At 38.2% G+C, this 22089-nt stretch overlaps 1 protein-coding gene across 2 annotated transcripts in view; it reads right to left on the bottom strand.

Annotated features, from left to right (window-relative positions):
* The window catches only part of RASGEF1A (RasGEF domain family, member 1A), a 21600-nt gene extending 605 nt beyond the window's left edge, over positions 1-20995 (bottom strand). Inside the window, exons 1-11 of one of the 2 annotated variants that reach the window (XM_009998116.1) lie at positions 20819-20995; positions 14301-14429; positions 9070-9207; positions 5469-5690; positions 5110-5184; positions 4779-4871; positions 3718-3820; positions 3352-3431; positions 2631-2822; positions 1180-1303; positions 842-914 (exon numbers count right to left, since the gene is read on the bottom strand). In XM_009998116.1, the coding sequence (XP_009996418.1) occupies positions 842-914; positions 1180-1303; positions 2631-2822; positions 3352-3431; positions 3718-3820; positions 4779-4871; positions 5110-5184; positions 5469-5690; positions 9070-9207; positions 14301-14429; positions 20819-20992 (1403 nt within the window). In that variant the 5' untranslated portion in view covers positions 20993-20995. The remainder of the gene's footprint in view (positions 1-841; positions 915-1179; positions 1304-2630; positions 2823-3351; positions 3432-3717; positions 3821-4778; positions 4872-5109; positions 5185-5468; positions 5691-9069; positions 9208-14300; positions 14430-20818) is intronic. The other variant, XM_009998117.1, reaches the window with a different exon arrangement.
* Positions 20996-22089: the final 1094 nt, after the last annotated feature.

Here is a 22089-nt window from a genome sequence, read left to right as displayed (position 1 = left end):
CTTCAAGGGATGTATTTTCAGCTGCTGTAAACTGGAATACATGAAATCCAATAAAGATGCCAGCTTTAAATGAGAATTTAACCTTCATAACATTACTTTAGGCCATTAAGATGTGTTCAGGCAAATAACGTACGTTCCTCTGTCATCAGACTGAATGCAAGTAGGGGGTAGGAGTTGAAAAGCTTCCCAAGAAATACTCAAAACAGTGTCTCATCTAGGACCATACAGTTGTAATGTAGCTCAGTAGCAGCTGAGGACATACAGACTTATTAATTCAGTCTTTATCTGGTAAAGATATGTTAAATTTAAATGTTGAACATGATTTACAAAGATCTAAATCTCTCTGCCTTGGCCTCAGCTTTACAAGAAATCTCATCTGAAGTAACTGATGTAATTATGTACATGGAAGAGGTATTTCCCCCTCTCAAAGAGGGAGGAGGAGCCATTGAGACTTTCTCCCTTAAAAGCAGGCTGCAAATTAAGATTATTCATATAAAATTCTGTACTTTTATAAGCCTTGTGGCTTTGTAAGGTGTTGATACATGATAGCACCTCTTTACTGCTACAAAAGTAAGATTCTTTTACTGTATTTTATAGCCTAAACAAAGTATATTCTCCTTCATACTCCTATAGTCATCTTGCAGCCTGTACTAACTGGCTGGAAAAGATGCATAAAAATTGCACCCCTGGTATTTTTTTTAGATTTGGCTTTTTCAGAAAAAATATTTCTATATGGGCTAAAATGGTCTTACACTGTGTATGCAAAAAGGAGGGAGGCAGCTGATGATCACATGCCTATGTAGGTCTGTAAAAAGACTCATGTTCTGAAGAAGCTCTATACCTGAGTGTTTTCCAGCTGTCTTTTTCCATGTGGTTTTCCGGACCTTCACTTTCAAAGGATGCAATGAACAGAGCTAGTGAATAAAATAAGAATAATCAGATACTACATGGGTTCTTTAACTGAAAAAAAACCAAACCCCACAACAAAACTCAAGGTTACAGTATAGCAGGTTTAACTCAGCAGACTTCTTAATGAAGTTTATTCTCATTAGAAGCCAATATGGAAGTGATAATACATACTTATAAAGTATTTTTTGCATGTTAATTTTTTTCATCTGTATATTTTTTTTGCATTTTAACAAGTAGGTAGACAGTATAATGTTCAGTAAAGGATTTTACCTTCCTCACTATAAATAGGTGCTGTGAGTAGATAGCTCTGTATCTTCTTGTCTTTTTCAAAAGGGCATTCAACCTGCTTCCATGTCAGAAAATCATGAATCTGTCTTGAAATTTCCCAGAACTTCTGCAGGAGGTAATAAAAATAATACTATTAAGATAACATTGTTTTTTCTTTCAAATCTTCTTTTGTTTGAATTTCAGAGTCCCCCAGTCTTGTTATTATCCATAGACCTTCTTTTATTAGCCCCTACTCAGTCATCTTCCTTACCCTTTCTTACTGCTTCCTTAATCTTCCCCTCTTGCTCCTAGATCCTCATCTGTTGTCAGCCTCTCAAGTTTAGAATAGTGTATTTCTGCTAGCCACCTGTTCTTCTGCATGCGGTTATATAATAAACCTTAATAAATAAGTGCTATTGGCTTGTTTTCTATCCTTTATCTTTAAATTAGCCTGAGAGTGAAACTGGTCAGTGTTTATTTACTGCATTTGTGCCCCCCCTCCCCTTACCCAGCCTTAATAATGGCAAAAAAACTTGAAAAGTACTTTTGAGAGGCATCATCTTTTGGACGTGTATGTGTATTAGTCAGGGAGGCAGAATCCAGAACCTGCAGAAACCTCCTTGAATACCTGCTAAATGCCATCTGCTGGTTGTCTGTAGCAGTTGGAACTAGCTAACTTAATGAGGTTAACTCAGCTAATGCTGATGATTTACAGTGAAGTTATCTATGACAATTTGATCAGCTATGACAGCTTGCTTCCACAGAAAATTTTCTTTCCATTCTTTATTGCTTTCCACTTCCTCCAACCCCTTTTTAGCATAAGGTAGGTGCAGGGCTGAGGAGTGGTAAGCTTTTGTCTGCTGTCATATGTGATATGCTGAAATTCTTAGGCTTACTGATTTCAAGTTTTTTGCTTTGTTTTAAATGTTTGGAGTACAACATTCCTTGAAGATATTTCCCTTTGCTTAAGTAATTTACTTAAGTAATTTTTAATGCTGAGGCATTTGGCTTCTGAAATTCTTATTTTCTTAATCTTCTCATTCATTGGTTTTGGTAATGAAGCAATGTTGTGCCAATCAGTTCTGCTTATGTGAATTTTATGTTTTGCAGTGTATCTTTCCCATTTTGTGTAAAAATTTTATCTCTATTTCACTACACTTTAAAATTATCTTTTGACTGAAGGCAGTTACATTCCGGCAGTTTTATGGATTCTCTTCTGCATGTGCAATTGTGGATCTGCTGGGTATGTAACATAAACATGGCAACTGCAAGTTCTTTTGCAGAAATCTGGTTAAATCATTTCCCCTGGGTAATGATACTGCTTCATGTCTTGATCATGGCAAGGCTGAAGGAATTAATTGGTGATATAATCAGCTGGAAGTTCAAAACTGGCAAATATTTGTAATGTACAATGTTTAACTAGTATTACAGTTGCTATAATAGCAGAGTCCTACCTTGAAGTTTATCTGTCCATTAGGCAAGCGGTTCGTGTGTATTTTGTGCAGAAAGTAGATATCTTTAATGAACAAGTTGAAAACCGGGATGACTATTTTCTCTCGGTTGCTGTTGGCGGTCTGAGATCGCTGTGCTGCCCCCTGCAGGGCTGTGCGGTAATTACAAAAGTTGCTGGATGGATCCATGTGATGCTGTTTTTATGGGGGGAAAGGCAGTCAGGTGATACGTTTCCTCAGTATAAAAAGCTCTAATCTAACCATGAGAGAGTGCATTCTTTATTAATTTGCTGGGCCTTTATTTCAGTTTTTAAGACAGTGTATGTTACACTGATGGAATCTGGGTTCGGCTTGTTCTAATTTCTGTCTTGTATGAAAGGGGGGTTCTATACTGGCTTTACAATGTGCTTTGCTTCAGTGCTTAATGGAAGACTGAAAGAAAATTATAAGTTAGTGTTAGAAAAAACAGAATTCTAAGTTGCTCTCACTAGTCTCTGATGATATTTCAATTAAGTTTTGCTTTCAGATCTCCACTAGATGGAGAACTCCAACTAGTTTAAGGGTAGCAAACTGGCATTCACTTAACTGAAAACTACCTCAATTGGAAAACATGCTAGGAAGAAACGACCTAAAGAAAAGATCTCTGACTTCCTAATTCCACAGCAGAGGTTGGGAGTTAAACTATTTGGTGGATTTCTATATGAAGTCTGAACTTTATACATACCTCTAAAACATCAAATTTGGCTGTTTTGACCTTGGACCAAGTTTTCTTTAGCCGTGCCACAGGACTCAAGTTCATGCCAGCTGAATGGATAGAGCAGGGGCAAAGAAAGAAACAACTGAGTTGAAGAAATGTAGGGCAAACATCACTCTGTGGTTATGCATCAGCACCACACATTTTGGAAGGCAGCTCAGCTTGACAAACAAGTTGTGGCTAACACCCACATGTTCATCTTGTCACTGGTACGTGCTGCCCCTGCAGAAGTTGGCATGCTAATGTGGGCAGCCAGTTTCTGGCAGTTATGAGCATAATCATGCCATCAGGTTGTAAAATGGAGTGCCTTTTGTCATTTCTATTAAGGATACTCACAGATAATAGCCATCATTGAGTTGAAGTTTCCGATATTGAAGCATTCTCTTGCCACATCAATGAAAAATTCCACCATTCTTGTACGCTGCTTTTTCTTTACAACCTGAAAAAAACAAGATCTGTTAAGGAAGGTATGGACTGAATTTTAGATGGGATGTTCAGTCAAAGGCACTGTAATAGGTTGATGGAATAGAAATTTCAGGGCTTTATCCAGCTGTACCTTCTTATGACATAGGCCTGGGGGTATTTAGTTAAGATTAATTTTAATAAAATAGCAGAAGTAATTTGAGCTACTATCAGTTGTCCAGTTGTGGAGGAATGTGTATTTTTGTTTGCACATAAAGTTCAATGTCTTAGGGAACATATAAACAAGCTGGATACTTTCAGAAATTTCCTGTTACTGGAAAAGGAAGATAACACAAGGCTGTTATCAAAATTTACACAAAAAATTTAAATCTCTGAACAAGGGGGGAAAGCAGTGGACAGACTTAAGACCAAGAGCATGTAACATGTCAGAAAAAAAACAACTTCTATGTTCTGATTTTCTCATTTAAATGTGTATACTCTTAAATCGCCTCTTGAGAGCAGGTATTGATTTAGAAATTTCCACTCATGCAAACATACAAAGGATCTAGCAAGTCATGTTAAATATGTGTTGCAGTTTCTTTTATAAATAGTAAAACAAAATTAATATACAGCACTGTCCTCAAACAGTTTCCAAAAGCCATCAACTTTGTCCCTTTTAAATTAGTATTATCTGTTTTGTTTTGGTTTCTTTTCACCTCTCCCATACTCTACTCTCTTTCCAGTCTTCTGAAGAAAGTGTATTTTTGATTTTTCTACAACAAATACTAATATGCCAGTGTTAATGATATCTAAACGAAGTGTAAGGGAAGCTGTTTCTGGGTAAATCTGTGTTTAAAGACTCGTATCGTTGAGATTTTATGGATATATTTAAAATAAAAGAAATCCAAAAGGGCTCCTAACTCAAATCCCACATGAATTCCATTTCACTGCACAACTGCTAATGTTGGAATCTCTTAGACCATTAATATACCTACCCGACAAATCTCTGTAGCCACCAGCATGCTAAGACAATTGAACCAATTGTCATAGGCTTCCAAATTATAGGTTTTGGTCACATCACCTCGGCACTGTAAGAGAACGAGCCACTTGTTAATCCTATCCTATATCTCCTCTATCATGATACAGTCAACACACCAGAAGATAAACTTCCTTTTCATGTCGTGGTAAAATCTTGTTGGATTATTACTTGAGGGAGCTTAAAGGAGATTAGAAGGTGTCAGCCTTTCTTGCATAGGGTATACTCGAATCATGGAGGTTTTTTACCCTGTGTATTCTTTATTTTTCCCTCCACACCCCTTCTTATACCTTGTGATTATCCAGGGAGTCCATGTGGCTAACGATCTGCATCAGGTCCTCTGGGTAAATGTTGCTCACCCTTTCCTGTGTTTTGAGAGATGAGAGTGTCACTGTACAGACCAACAGGGAGTTCAGTGAAAAACACATCAGTAAGGCCAAAGTTATGAGAGCATTTTGATAACTTTCATCTTTTTACAGTATAGGGGTGTGAGGTGTTTTCATCAGTGTACTTGGTCTTGTTCATTATGTGTTATTTTTGATCAAAACATACAGGTCTTTCAGTGAAGCCATAGCAAAGTTCATATTGATTAGTGCATTAATATTTAGTAAATGGAAAACAAAATAATTCACACAAATTCATGTCTCACCAGTTCAATATAGGTCAGCTGCTGTGCTAAGACCAGAGGGTCACAGCACACACTCAGGATGTCCTTTTGAGTTGACTGTGGCTTGGTTTTGAGGATGGTGCCTTTGTCAGTAACAGGTTGCCGGAATTTCTCTCTGATTTCCTGGTACTGACTCCGTGTAGAGAGGGCCATCAGGAGATTCTGTGTCATCTGGCTAATGATTTTTTTCACTGTTCCATTTTCCTAAGCAAAAAGCAGAAACAATGACTGCTGAAAACATGTAGCTCCTGCAGACTTAGACCATCCAAGAATTTCTGAATGATGAAAAATAAATGTCTAGTATCAATTTTTCTTTCATCTTACCTCAGCTGATTATCCTGTGACAAATTAACTTATCCTAACACACAACTTCATAATGATGGTGTTATGCCTGCCTGCCTTCCTAATTCTGTTTCACGTATTTGGCTGGTCTGCTCCTTTTGACAGTTTTTTGGCTGGTACCCCACTTCAAAGGCATCAGCTCTGAAGTGAGTAGAGCATAGTGAAAGGTAGTTGCTTGCACAAGGCTTCTTGCATCCCCCACGTACCAAGTGCCAAAAAGTTATTTCTAATTCTGATCAGACTCACTAACCATCAAGTCTGTCTGGCCCAGGCAGAATCTGGGGAATTCACATTATATCCAACAATATACCTATGAATATTCTGGCTTGGCTTTGAACAACTATGGCATCCAAAGATTTATAGGTAAAAGTACAATATACATCATGCTTTTGGACAACTAAAATGTTTTTTTCAGTTCATCAGGTGGAGATTTTAAACGTAGGAGCTATAAAGATACATACTGGTAAAGCCACAGAAATGCAATCCATCTGCTCAGTGTTTTGATAACTAAGGCAAGCTGAATTCTTTATGCTATTGACTGTTTGTGTCATATAGACATTTCTCTGAGGTCAACCCCAAGAAGCTAACTTCCTCACATTCCTGTTTCTCCATCCCTCTTGTTATTGCTTTAAATGACCCAGGTTCTCCAACCCTGTTCTTCTGCTAATAGAAAAACTGATTCTTCCAGACAGTCCTACTCCTCCTTCCTACATGACTGTTCTCTTGCTTTCATGCAAATTATTTTTCTTGAAGTTAGCCACAAGGTTAAGTTAGTTTACAACCTGATGTGTCGGTTTCTACCAGTCAACTAGATGCAGTAGAAAGAACTGCAATGAATCTGTGATTGTTCAAAGAAGCCACTAATGTGCAGTGATGACTGAAATTATGTAGCAGATGTGAGAGACTATGACTACCAAATACTTGTATATTGCATGCTATAATTAAGTAATAAGAGTGTCAGAATGTTGCTTTACAAGGCAATAATCTGACTCCCAAGTGAAATCAAATGAAAAGCTGAAGGCAGTGTAGCTCATCTTGATGAGACAACTGGATTACTGCAGAACAGCAGCTGGCTGGAACCATTTCAGATATTGTGCCACAAGTGTTCAGAAATAGTAAGGGAGTGTGGTGTGGGGACTGAAACTGCTAATTCTGCTCTCTAGTATCCTGAGCTTTCTATTGTGGATCATTAACTTCAGCCACTATGTTTGACCTACCCATGTGTCTGGGAGGAGGCAGACTTTCCTAGATATGGATTATAGAGAATCAAACTTGAAGGCAGGTGAAAGTATTGAAGATATTATATGAAAACAACAAACTGCAGTGACATTAAAAACTATGACTTACTTAACCTATTGTGAATTTACTAGAGTCTTAATGATACTTAGGGAAATGCCCTTAGCATGTTGGCAGTTTTCTGTCATTACTGGTCTTACCCTAAATGTTCTAACACCTTTGGAAAATAAGCCAGCGAATGTACAATAATTTTATTTCAAACATTTTAGTTCAGACATTTACACTTCATTTGGGTGCAGCCTTTGCTGTAGCTATAGCTATTTGGTGTGCTGTCTTGATTCCCCTAGGACAAGCACCTGACTGCTTTGGCCAAGTTCTTAGTTTACTTGCTATATATGGAGAATAGTGCCCTAAGTGGATTTGGAAAAATTTTTCAAATACAAAATAAAACCCCAAACCATTACCTCAATCCCTTACTCTGAAGCATAGTATCGATAATTTCTTGTGGCAACAAATACTGAGAGCAGGAGTTGCTTTTTATCAGGGTCAAATTATGTTTCCTAGGGGTCAGATGTGGCATAGCTCTTTACTGATCAAACTTGACTTGTAACCTTGTTAAGGAGATAAATATGGTGATGCTGTAATTAATGGATGTCATCAGATGCCTCAGACATCAGAGCACTGAGCCACTCCATGAAGATGTTTTTCTCAAATGACAACTTACTCATACTTAACAGAGTGTGAGGGAAGAGAAGGAGAAAGAAAGAAAAGCCACAACTTCTAGTTCAAAGTAATATTTCAAGTATTTAGATACAGACACTAAATAAAACCTCTGCCAAGTCCCCTTTCACAGTGGTATCTTCACTAGCATATGCCTCTTCACCTTTGTCTACAAAGGGAATAGAAGGCATATTATAATCCTGTTCCCTTTGCTTCTGCTGCTAAGGCAGTGGTATTTTCATGGTAGAATCCAGGAGAACAGCTCTGCAACAAAACCAGCATACTTCCTTTTGACAACTTGGTAACACCTAATTGTGTTGTGTCCTGTCACTGATTCATGCAGTGCTGCCAAACTTGTTATTCTTCATTTTCTTTGTACCTGAATCAACAAAAGCACAATTGTCTTCCCATTTCCTGCTAATTGTTCTCAAAAATATCTTGAAGTTGTGGGTTTAAAAAGAAGCTTCTACTTCTATAGATGCCCTCAAATTCATACAAACACTTTTCACATAATGCCCTTACTGTTCTTGGTAGTTAGTGACTTTCTCCAGGAGAAAAAGAGTGCAGGCTTTGAGTGTGTGTGTGTGTGAGAACAACCCTCCCCCAAAAACAAACAAACAAAAAACCCCAGAAAACTAACAGACCTTGCTTTATTTTAATTTGTTTTATCTGTTTGTTTTAGAAAAGTCTTAAGTGAGGTCTGGTTTTCTTCATAGGCTAGAAACTCTTGGATCTGTTAAGACTGGTGATTGACTAGTTATCAGAGCTCAAATCCAACTTCCTTAGACAAAATACTGCGCATGTCATGTGAAACAGAGCAACAGAGCTGTTGCTGATTATTGCTAGGAGCTAGGAATGAACTACTAAGTAATACACATCTCCACGTTGAGCAAGAGTACATTTGATACAATTAGTTGATAGGTCTTGTCAGAGTAGTAACAAGGTACAAAGCATGGTGTGTAATTAATTATGAAAGTTAACCATATTGTGCCATTATAGTTGCTGTTCTTTCTTTTCTCCTGCACCACATCCATTTTTTACACTGACAATTTTTTCTCTTCCTCTTACACTTGATGATGTAAAGACAGCTTCTGCTAATGGACTGTTAAGTTAATAGCTCAGCCCATGTCCTGCAGTCTCCCTGACAGCTCAGCAATTGCTGCTGAAGTCCATTTAGAAAATACTGCATGTAGGACCAAGGCTTTTTATATAGTATGATGACCTATATATCAAGGTTGACAAATACTGCTTTCCCATGTAATGGTTTTTCTCCTCCCAAGCCTACCTCATCACATTGTGTGATCCTGTGAGCAATCTCCTTCAACTCTTTCATGGATTTTTCATCTTGGAAATCGTAGGGGAAAGTTTCAGTCCATTCCTTCAGGAGCTGAATTATTTTGGCAGCGAAGGATTTTAGCTTTGTCTGGAAAGAAACAGTTGATTATTGACCACAGACCTTTCTAACTGCAGAGTAAATTAGTTGATGAAAGCTCACATAAAACTAGACACCCTTGAAAATACTTGGCATTACTAGTAGGTGAAGGGGATAAAAAAAGAACATATTTGACTGTGAGCCAGATTTCTAAACATTATGGTTTAGCCTCCTTTCGCGATAGGTTGGTAATGTCTTTTACCAAACACTTTGAAGCTATTGTCAAGGTTGGTTGTATAAAGTCAGGAAGATGACACAATAGTCCAAGTGACTTATTTGAAGTCAATGATACTTGAGCTCATTTATGCCATCTGATGTAGTAGTACCTTAGTGTTGGAATGCAAATGCATACAAACTGCAGAACTCTACCGCACATCTTTCATGAGAAACGTTCACAAAAGCATTTTTGTTCTTCAGAAATTATCAGAGCCTCCAGACTGAGCTGTACATTAAAAGAATGACAGGAATGATGTGTGTGTTCTCTCCATGACATCTAAATCAAAATAGACTTTGAAAATAAAAAGTATTGGCCCTTGTTCAAGAAGCTATCAAGCACAGAAAGGGAGGGAGAGCTATTTTCTTAGTTTCTGTTACCCATGAATCTATTAAGGCTTTTCATCTGTTAAACCTCAACTGGGTTCATATTACTCCACTATCACAGCAAGAGAGCAGCACCAGTAAATCCATGGGAATTTTGGGAGTGTGAGTGCTAAGAACACAGTTAACAAGAAGACTTGATTCCGATTATATTTATACTCTCACTCAACTTGTGATGCACTGAGGAAAAAAAGGAAGCTTTCATTCGTGTTTACCTCCACACTTGCATCAACTACAGAAGCCCCACTACAGAGGAGTTCCCTCTCCCCATACACCATGAGCTTCCTCATCCTGTTCTCCATCAGCTGCTTCGGGGTTACAGAAGGTGACTTAGCATGTGCGTGTCACTATGGGAAATGAGTGTTTTTTCTTTTAAGAGAACTAAAGAACATCTTCCAAGAATTGGTAGGAACTCCTTGCCAAAACATCATCTGATCATAGTATATTCCAGTTTATTTAATCAAAACCAAAAGTTAACCGAATCAGGCTAATTTTTTGTACTTTTTTGCATTTCGATGGTATACAGACAGTGAGAATATTAATAATGATTCATAAAAACATGGAAGTTAAACCATGCAATCTTGAATCCTCAGTCTGAAAATGAGCCAGTGCTCCTTGCAAGTCTGAAGGGAATTTTGTTACATTTCTTTTTCAGAACTGCACACTGCTGCATGCATGCTTTTCCTAGCTGTCTTTCCTTGATAGCATTTAATTGATCCTCCTAGCAAGAGAAGTGCAGAATAGTTGGATAGTGAGGGCAAAAAGAAAAGCCCTCTTCTCTGTGCCAGGAGCAGGCATTCATGCAAAGCAGTCTCTGTCAGTGCCACTCCTGTGGAGCCTAGCTTCAAGGTATTTCTGAATAGTGAGGGACAGTTTCGGATTATAGCTGTCTGTCCTTCAAACTTCCATTCTTGTCTCCCCTGGGCAAAAGACTATTTATACTTCTTTGCTAGGAAATGCATGGAGCCTGACATTGTTAGAAGAACAATCTGTAGGTGATGATAGAAAATTAGCCAGTCAGTGTGCTTTTTCAATTAAAGTTAACAGGTATGTGCCTGCTCCACTTTAATTTTGCAAAAGCTGCTACAGAATTGTTTTTTGGTATTCATTAGTCTGACTGTTCTTTCTTTTTAACTTTTGAAACTGCAAAACGAGGCAGGAAAGTTCCACAATCCTTCCGTAGGCCACAGCAAGCATCACTAAATGAACACTGACTTCCCATCTTGTGCATCTACTCATGAGTTGCTAGGGTTTGCTTCCTTTGTAATGGAAAGCTAGGCATCTGTGGCAAGACCAACTGCAAACCGTATTACTCTTCATGTAATTAATATTCAGGTATAAAAAACCTTAATGTTTTATCAGATGCTTTTAATGCTATTGAAAATAAGGTGTGCTTTCTGAGAGCAACACTAAAAATTGTCCATGTCACTAAACACGAGACTCCCATTTCATGTGTGCTCTGAATTCCAAAGCATACTGACAGGCTTGGTCACATCATTCATGATAACCTACACAGAAATCACACAGATAATGTGAGTAGCAGCGCACACTTTAGTTTTTGTCATGATTGCTATAAACCTACCAACCTACTTCTTCTGTAGTCCTATTCCAGATGTGACCTTCCACTTCTGGAGTCAGTAGAAACACTCATCCTATAAATATTTTCTTTGAGAAGAAAAATATTTCTATTGACTTCACTATTGTTCTTCATGAGACAAGTATAGAGAAACAGCTACCAATTAGAAAGGAGGGCAATAGCAGTGCTGTGCTTGTAGGAGAGGAAGGTTTAATGATAATTACATGATTGCAAGTATTGTTTTGGTTTCTGTTTTTGAAAAAGGGAGAATTTGCTAGCAACAAAAATCAAGGAAAATAAATTTTTGAAGGTACTTGTGTATTTCAAGACAGGCAATACAAGCTTAATGGAAACTAACTTATGCTTTCCATTTCTTACTTTAACTTTTTTGTTTAAAAAATACCCTCAAGCTGCAGAAATATTGCACTGCAGTTTTAACAACAGTTTTCCACTGAACAGTGCTATACAAGTTCCCTTTTCTGTGACAGTCTTCTTTGTGGTTTGCTAATGTCTAATGCACTTATGGAGAGTTAAATTTCATCCTTTGTAGTCAAGCTTAACTACTTATTTGTGTACTATAACTGATGTCTTAAACTGTGAAACCCTTCTTTTTTATAACGGGCCAAAAGGACTCTTAAGTGCAGTCCAAGTCATCTCAGAGTGTTTTTTTTTTAATTCACTTTTCTTTGGGTAGTTTTCTGTAGGACTCTTCTGGCTAGCCAGCGATGTCAAAAACCGAGGAGTGACAAGTATTGTGGTGCATAAGTTCAAAACCTGGCTCCTTGCCATTTTTTCAGCTCACATGCTATGCAGGCCACAAGTCAGCCAGCTTCTCACGTGCTTATGCAAATCTGATATCAGAAATTATCAGAGCTGCTTTAACTACTTTTGCCAGCCATTTCCTGCTACAGAGCACTTAATTAGAAGGTGCTGGTAGCTGATGATACCTTAGTGGGTTATGACTGAATACACAGAGTGCCTCGAGCCGAGAATTTCTGTGCTGCATGTGAAATGAGCATTTATTTGTTGCCAGATAGCAAAACAAATGTTTGCAAATGCTAGTGGCCAAATTGTTCTGTAAAACATACAGGTGCTTGCAGTAGAGAATAGTAAAGCAGTCATTTGAGAGTGATGTCAGAAGTTTATGTAGTGTTTTCCAAGAATTTTGTATCTAGTGGGCAGGAAAAAATTGCAGTTTATATTAAGGGGGTAGGAAGGAATCAAGGGTCTAGTAGGAAGAGCAACCAGCAAAGCAAGTAAGTTAAAGCAGCTTCCCAAACACTGATGCTTTATTGTCACCCTTCTGTTTGTTAGTGTTCCTGTAGACCCATTTCCAAATTGTAAGCAGAAGGTGTTTGGAATATGAGCTGGTCTATTTTATATTCTGTTGCTAAGATGTAATGCTACTTCATTTCAATGTGGAAGCCATGTTTTTTTAACACATCTGCTGAAAAGCCAAAATACTGCTACTTCACTATTAGTGTCTTTAAACAGCCAGGTGATTTAGTCCCCAGATACTGTTTTCACTTTGAAATCTCCTAAGTGTATTGTTATTCATAAAAGTTTCATCCTGCATCTCATTGTTTTTAAATCCAGGTATTTCACATACGTATTTTGACACTAGATTCTGACAGTAGTCTACCTCTTTGTATGTCTGCAGATAAGCTCTACCCAATTAATGTTTCAGATGGTCCCAGCATCTCTTGCAAGTTCCCATCTCTGTTGTTTAGCTACATGTCACTGAGGAACCACTACAATTCACGGAGCATCAGTTTGAGGTGGCTCAGTCACTAGTTTGGCAGTGGGGATGGGTTATCACCTGTGTACGAAGCTGGATGCAGTGCTTCTTGCACATTCCTTCCTGACCCCTTGGATTCCCCAGCACCCACATGACAAGTTATATACCTATTAGGTGAGTAGCTTGGGTCATGGATAGAGATGAAAGTAATTTTGCACCAAGCAGTTAGTTTTTCCTGTGGATTAATTTCATGACATAATATGAGACTGCAGCCCAGGAACAGTAAGGGAGAAAGAAGCCCTTAGGTCAGTTTTGCTGTCAAAAACTGTGAACTGCCAAACCCCAGGGTTGCCTTTTGTGCTCCAGTTAAGAGTCCTGGTACAACAAAATGGGACTATCAATATGCTGAAGACTGGGACTGTGAGCATGTAGTTTCTCACACAGAAGAATGGATCTGTAACGTGCGCAGGATTTGAGCAACTGAGGTCTTCAAATACTTGCCGATTTCATCCTTGTTTGTTGCTTTTGCTTGCATACCAACTTGGACTATTCTGGTACTTAATTTTTGGTCAAGAGCCCTTCAATGCACACCTTCCATAAAGGTGAGACTTTGATTCAAGTGCATATCATAAACTGACCCAGTTTAGTTTAGTCGGCTGTAGTAAAACTGCATGACAACGTGTCAGCGCAGGCTACCATTTAAAGTAGTACACCCTTTAATTTTCTGGAGACGTAACTTTCAGATTTACTGTTGCACCAATTTAAAACACCCAACCATCAACCTACTCAGGTCTAATAGGATGGTGAGTGTGATAGGAAGGGGAATCAGAATCCAGAAAGACTTAACTCGGTGAAAGCCCAGAAGTGCAAAGCAACTTGCTGGGCAGGTTTCGTGGCAGATACACATTGCTGCAGTGCGCAGCAGTGCATTCATGAGCAAAGTTATATTTTCCACCACTGTATCCAGCTGGTGAAGCAGTACATAACCCATGTCTGTGGCTAGCAAAGAAGGAACAGTGCTTCAAGTAAAAAGATGTAAGTAAAAGTGCGTCTGGTAACATGCACCAATTACAATTTCAACTTATTCTGTATCAATCTAATCAGCTTTATGATGAGGAGAGAGTAGGAAATAACAGCAGCACGGCTAACTGAAGAACATAATGGTTCATTTACCTTTTCTGCCTCAGTCCCTGTTTCTAGTTGCTGCTTCTGTTTAATGCAGATCTGTCCCACTTTAGCCAGGAGCTCGTGTGGGTGAATGAAGACTCGTGAGCTCAACAGGAAAGTGAAGATGTAAGTCCTCTGTGGAAAGCAGATAGGGGAAAAAAACCAAGGTTGAATAACTTGAGCAAAAATAATGTCTTCCTTGGAAAAAATATTCCATAAACCACAAATGTAACTTTCCTTTATTTTGACTTCTTCATAATTTTTCCTGTTTCCAGAGTAGTGATGGTCTTTTCTAGTTAAGTTAAAAGGAAATGCTGTAGGCTTCAAGTGTTAACTTGGTGTTTTCAGATTTATAACTTATTTCCCTTTAAAATTACTAATTTCATATGCCTAACCAGTTATTACTCACCAAAAAGACAATTTAAATTATGTCCAATGTTGGGTGTTATGTCTGTTGAACAGCACTATTTGTGCTGATTTGTTTCCTTTGGTTGTTTTTACTGAGCTGCAGAAAACTGCTTCATGTGTATTCCAAACCACAGCTGTAATTTTTTCATGTATGGTGGGGTTTTTTTGGTTCCATTTTCCCACAATCACTGACACAAGCTTTAACTTAGATTGTGGCCATATGACAATAATTTAGTTTTATGCTTGACTTTACTTATTCGGGGCCTGTTTCAGAGTTGCCTTGAGTATGGACACTGCCAATAGATGCCAACAGTTATTATTTCTCATTAGAAATAGCCTCTCCATTTGTATTTTAAAATTTGTAATGCATTGCATGTCCAAGCTTTGGACAGTTTAGTTAAAGTGAGAATGCTTTCATGGCCTAGTCTTGCTTCAGTGTTTGAAACTTGGCTTCTGTATTTGAACGTAATTGCCTGAGTCATGACAGTAGCATCTCATAAACACTTGTTTTTCCCTTAGGCTTTCTGACAAAATTTAGAATTGGGAAATTGTAGGGGAGCTCCTTGACAATAGATTTCAATTAAGCTTTGTTATGTTTGCAGTGTGTACTGTTACACTGCACCATGTTTTCAGAAATATGATTTGGCAGGCCACAGGCGGGTGTGCGTATAAATAGTCAATGTACATGTATATCACCTTGGACTGGGCAAGTAAACTAAGACATAAAAAACTTAGGACCAGTTGTCTAAAATATGGTAACTCGGCTATTAGCTAACAAATTCTACTGCTTGCAGTCTCTAAAATACACCTGTAGTTGAACAATAATGGTATCTTTAGGACTATAAAAAGGTTATGGGGTTTTTCTCTCTAATAACAATAAAATGTGCTATTAATGAAAAATGTTTCCACTTCTTTACTAGCAGTGTGCTGTATAGTACAAATTTAGCACTAAAAACCTCCAAATACCAGAAGGGGGAAAAAAGGTGAGTTTTGGTGTTTGTTTGTTTACAAAATGAATAAAATTAACTGAAAGTCATGATGTTTTGAGAGTGAGTGAACACAATAGATTAAGCCTATGTCTGTTAAACATCCAACTCTGTCTTGAGCTTGTGGAGAAGCTAATGAAAGCACAGAATGGAGCAGGCTACTGCAGAAGTTTTTTAATTATTCTGATTCTGATTTTAAGATCCTATTTGCACTGGGGTTCATGTACTAAATTAGGAATAGCCTTAATTCTGTACAACCAAAACTGGAATTAATCTGTAGTCTTTGCCTTGTCTATGGTTTATGAATAGAGGAAGAGAGGAGGAGAAGGGTTAACTGGATCAACAGTTTTGGTCAGGTTCTTGAGTAGTGCTTCCAGAGGATGGACAGCTGGGGCCACCTAACAGTCAGGCTCTCAGTGACTTGGAGCAGGTGTCCAGGATACTGACAGGACCCAGAACATGGCCACCTTTTTTGCTGGCATGGTTGCAAACACCCCACACAAGTGTACACTGAGAAAATTTAAGCTGCGCTTCTGTTTGGTATTTTATGTCTCTCTGCAGAATCTCCAGAGTTTATTTTACATGTACAACAACAAAAAAATTGAAGTTCATTAATTAAAAAAAAATCAGGGTAACTCTTACATATTAATCTGGAAGCAGCTGATGAGATCGTGATAGCTTTGGAGAAGCTCATTAAATGGTCTAGTACTGTATATGGGGTGTGTTATGGACACTTAAATTAGGCTGAAGAGCTAAGCTGATTCACCAATGAGACTTGGTTCTGTTATGGGACACTTATCAGATCTTTATGTGGGTAGGAATGATTCCCGGTATGAAAATGAACTGGTATGCGCTCCCCAGTCAGAATGAAAGCGTGAGAAAGAACAGCACTGGGTCGTGAGATTTTCTGGGAGGTTTTGGGGTTGAGGTTTTTTTGGCTATGTATTTTAAATTATGGCTAGTTATCCTCTGTTTTTTGTAGCTAATGTCTGTGCTCATTTCTATCAGTGTTGTCCTTAGAACTGTATGTCCTGACTATCTGGGAAAGGAATTTAGCTGTTGGGTGTGTCTGCTGTCACTGGGCTGTGTGAAAATTTTTGTTCTGGATATATGAAGCAGCCCTCACTTACACCCTATTATGCATTTGCAAGGGACAGGGATTAAAAAAACCCAACCAAACCCAAAACAAAAAACTCTAATACTTTTGTCCATTCCTCATGTTCTTAATTTTGGCAGTTTAGAAGCCTGTCTGAAAGATGCCTGTACATGTAAGTAGTGGGGAACCACAACTTAAGCCATGCTGTCCTGCCCGTGACCTTTGCTCTGATAAGTTGGAACACATTCTTTTAAGGAAAGATGTAATTTTGCTTCTTGTAGTAATTCTAGTGTTGGTCTTCTTGGTGGAAGTTTGTGATGTGGGAGAGGGTTTCTGCAAGGTGACTCTGAAAAAGGCCCACTCAGAGTATCATTTCCCTAACGTTATACTGTAAGAAAAGTGTAACCCAGATGACTTGTGCTTTTATTTGGTTTCTTTGATAATATTTTTTATGATGTTCCAAAAAGTGCTCAAGTGGCAAGATACAGGAAGTTACGTGACCATAAAAGTGCATACTTTCCATTTATGCTTGCTGATGTCTCTCTGTAATCAGCAACAGGTCTACTGGACCCATGCAATGCTTTTTCAGACAGCTCTAGACTACTAGGTTTTAGAAAAAAAATTGTTATTACTTACAAAACTTATCTGGTATATTTTTGTAACATTTTTTAAGTCAACTGAAAATAGGTTCAGTACTTTGGAAAATAAAATTGTCCTATCATGGTCAATCAAGATACAGTGGTTTACAATATACTGGTATCTAATTATGGGGGGGAACGATACTTTTATTGCTTATGCTGGCATAGGCAAGGAGTAACTGCAATTTAAGAATCAATTTAGAAGTTACATGTCTGACAGCAATATTGTCTCCCATCTCTCTGGTAACAGCCATTCCCTATCAAATTAAGAAAATTCAGGCTGAACTAAGCCATACCTTTTAGTTTAGTGGTAGGTCTTAGGGTTAGGAACACAGTTGTTTTGGATAGAGGATACTTTATACTACTGTCATATGCCTTTTCTAGATCAAGGTTTTCTGTGATTTGTTGCACCTGTACTATTATACACATATAGGCTAAATGTTTTAACTGTGTAGAAACCTACACACTCTTGGAGGCTGTCCCCAAATCCTCAAGAAGATTGTTTGGAGAAGGAAATGGAATTGAGAAGCTAGTAGGTTTGACAGAGAATTATTAAAAAATGTTTCTATAAGCTCTTAGATTGAAAGTTAAACTCAATTTATCCTACAAAAGTGACAGGTATTTGGGAGTAGAGGCAAAAAAAAAATCCTTTCTGCTCTTGGAACAATATAAGCTGACACAAAAAGGGCTTGTGCTTTAGAATAGAATAAGAAGCTAAATTCCTTTAGTGCCTAAAGTTGTTGCTAAGAGATGAACTGAATTACATATAAAAAAAGAAAAAAAGCAAGAGCACACAAGACTAAAGAAGGAGTTGTTACTCTCTGACCCAAGAATGCACTGATGTCTTGTTGAAGAGCTAAAAAAAAAACCACAACAAAAATCAACTTCTTTGTGACCTCACTGCTTGTTCTGGAATTTCTTGTTTGTGAAATATTTTCTTGAAACATTTTCTTGCTTGGGCACAAGGGTTGCAGATGGGTACATTCCATTCCTAACCTCCCGAACTCCTCTGTCTCATGAGTATACATTTTTCTATGTGCTGAGCAAGTCCCTGTACACAAATAAGCCTCAAAAGAGCAGTACACAAATGTAGGCCCTTATCTTTCCCATCCTCCCTTGCCTGTCTTGTGTTCTGCCAACATGGCAAATGTTATTTTTGATTTGCCTCTACCAGCACAGAAAGATACAGTGTTTGCTTTCTCCCCCATTCCCTTTTTCTGTCTGGAAGGTTGCTGTGAGCTTTAGTTTCATGTCTACACAGGCAGAACGCCTTCTAAGTATTGTGCTCAGATGTACTAATCCAATAATTTGGATGTGTCTTGGAATTTACAGATGGTTCGCTCCGAAACTAAGCCAATATCCACTAATGTTACCAATAGCTTTTCTTGATGCAAATTAGTTGGTGATGCCTTGCTGCCTTTCTTGGTGTGTGTAGCCAGAGACACTTGACTGAGAGGTTTGTTTACCTTTCTCTTGAACATACAGTATTGGCTATTCTTCTGAGAGGATATCAGTGTAAATGGCTATCACTCTAACCTTCTGTGGCAACTTCCCTAAAAAGAAAAATGAGCATGAAGTACAAATATGCAACTGAACTGAAACTGAAAATTTTGGTTTTAAGAGGATTCTAGTACAGCTCCCTTTTTATGCTGTTCAAAGGTTATTTATCTACTCAGTTTATAATTAATTCCTTCAGCTACATTAGGTGATCTGATTTAACTAACATAATGTGTCCTGTTGTAGAGGAGACAAATTTGGTTTAATGCCGTTTTCCATCTCTTTTTCCCAGAGTTCCCTTGATTGCTTCTGTTGTATCTCAGCTGTCAGCTTGCTGCCTATTTAAACTGCAGCCTCACAGGGTAGGCTCTGTGACTGCTTGGTTTGCAATGCTCTTGCACAGGGTATGGAACAGCAGCTTAGAAACTAGCAGCATTCCAAAATAAGCTGTTGACCTCTTAAGTAATACTCATGTTATGGAACCATTTTCAGAGTAGCTGTGTTATATTAGATCCTGTGTTACAAGCTACAATAAAGGATATGCATTAGCAGCTACTTAAACTTAGCTACAGTCCAGAAATCCAAGCAGCAAGTAATTATATTCTAGTACCACATAAAAGACAAGGAACTGACTCCTTGGGAGGTTTAATTACAGCAGTATAAAGCTATTCCACTGATACTCCTTAACAGCTTCACCTGCTGCTTGCTTTTGCATCTGTGCTACAATATGTATTTGGGGGCGGGGAGCAGAGACTTAATGTCTAACAATGGTTATCCCTCTGTGTCTTATAAAGGACTTGGTACGAAGTCAGCATCTGTCAAAGGTAGTGTGCTGGAATAGTAAAATGTACTGGTTTGCTTTTTTTAATCTTCTACTGATGATTGATGGCAATTCTGCTGCTTATGCCTACAGAACTATGGAGGGAGACCCTTTTCCATGCATGGCAATTGTGAAGGTGGGTAGTGTATACATGGGAGCTTGGAGGGACTTGCCTATGACTGATATGAAACCACAGTAAAAAATTCTACATGAATTAGACTGAGAAACACACAAGATAAAACACAGCCCACTACTGTAAGCATTATATTGAACATAAGTTTATAGTGACTGCCATTTTTTGCCCCCTTGTTAGTCTTTATGAAGAGCTGACATGTTTCTGCTATAGCTGCCACTTGTTCAGAGCTCAAATGAAATATATGCTATAAAGTCTCTCTCATCTTTGGTATCTTGTTTAAGTTACATCTTTCAATAATGGGTACAAAGGTCATTTTAACCGATAAAATTATATCTTAATGATATCCTAGGTTCAGAATCTTATTGCATGCCCTTGAGTTAAAAGTACTATTTCATTCAGGGGACTGTGCAGAGAATGTTTAATCAGTTGCAAAATAATTTTCAGGCTCAGGAATATACATTATTACAGTGCTGGCCCAGTAAAATGTCTTGAGAAAGAAAGCATTTTCATCTTTTTCTTTTTTTTTTTTCTTCTGATGGCCTAACTAGGAGATGTGTAGAAAATTAAGGGGAAAAAAATACAACTGATTCCAGGTTTGCTTCCCTAGGTAGGAGCTGGTAATAGTCCATCTTGGCTGCATTAGAGCTAAAGCAGCTTAAGAGAGATTGAAAATTCTGTGGGTAATGCTGCTTTTAATTAGTTCTTAAGGCATCCACTTGGGTTCAGCACAGCTTTATCTTGCCAACAAGTGTTCTGATTTAAAAACAGAAAGGAGAATATCTCCATTAAACAACATCTTTTACTTGTAATATTCATTCACTAAAGAAATGCATCTTTAGCCTACATGTTAATCTTGAATCATATGGAGGTGGAATGTCTCCAATTCAGATACTAATGCAGGAAAACCACAGGAAGAAAAAAAACATGTTCAGTGGCTACTTACATCTGGGTAATAGTCCATGGTGGGCACCAGGCGCTCTATCAAGGCCTCCAGTGATCCAGAAACAAGGTTCCCATCCTGATAAACAGGGTCCACACATCTCTCTCCCATGTCTGGCTGCACTTGTCCACTACAACTGGAACCAAGCATGCTGGAAAATATTGGTGTCTGGGGCATAGTTTCCTGTAGAAGTGGCAAAAAAAAAAAGTGAGGGTTAAGCTTTCTTTCAGGATTTTGTATGTGTGGGTTTTACAGAGGCGTACATTAAACACAATTACATACTTAGGTGAATGCAGGTTTGGCATTAGAGCTAAGTTCTGAATGCAAGCAATTCCGTATCTGTAAGCTGGCTTTGGGTTTTGATATGCACTTTATGTCACCAAGGCTGTAGATGCAGAAGCTGTAAGCATTTTCTTCACTGTATTTGATTTCTCCTTTCTCACCAGTTTTCCTCTGGCTCTTTGTGCATAAAACTATGCAATGGTTAAAATGTAAAATGCCTTCTGAATTTCAAAGATGCTGAAGCAGTGCCTTACTGAACAAACATAAAAAAGTATTGTGCCTTAATGTCCCTTTTTTTACTCTTCTTGAATTCAAATCTTTGGTCAAAATACTAGACTTGAGATGATGAATCCTTCACTTCTTTAGCTAGGTGTAACCAGGGTCTTGACAGCAGTGCATCTTCTCCTGAACACAGGATTTCACTGGAGACAGAGAGGGACATACTGTCTGAACACAAATGCATGTTTTTGGTACATGAAGCCATGAACCATTCATGGAAATGAAAGCTGACATAGACTGTAATATACAACTCTAGTAGGTCTCTTTGGAGATTTTTGCTTAGCAAGCAAACCTGCTGCATTAATTTTTGGGGTTTCCACTTCCTTCCCCTTGGCCACAAGCTGTATCAGTATAACATAGTTATCCACTGTGAGTAAACAGTGGGGTTTTCTGTTTGTTTGCTTTAAACTGGCTACAGCTTAAATATATGCAGATGGCTAAAGAAAACATCCTGCTACTGGATGAAAAGGTTGAAAACACTATTCCGCATCAGTATGAAAACAGTTCCCCCTGGCTGCTGAAACAATTCAGACTGTTTAGAAGGTGAAGTGAAAAGAAGGCAGCATTAACTCTTCAGCTGCTGTCTCACCCTCTATGAAACAAACATGGCAATGTCACACTCTGGAAAGCATCTATATAGCAAAAAGGGATTAGGCCATTAGCAGTACATTTCAACTGACAGCTGTATGTAACTGCACTTGTCTTAAGTCCTC

Source organism: Chaetura pelagica, unplaced genomic scaffold (assembly GCF_000747805.2).
Source record: "Chaetura pelagica isolate M959 unplaced genomic scaffold, ChaPel_1.0 scaffold205, whole genome shotgun sequence".
NCBI classification, from domain to species: domain Eukaryota; kingdom Metazoa; phylum Chordata; class Aves; order Apodiformes; family Apodidae; genus Chaetura; species Chaetura pelagica.
Note: the sequence above shows the minus strand (reverse complement) of the source record. Positions and strands in the feature narration are given on the sequence as shown.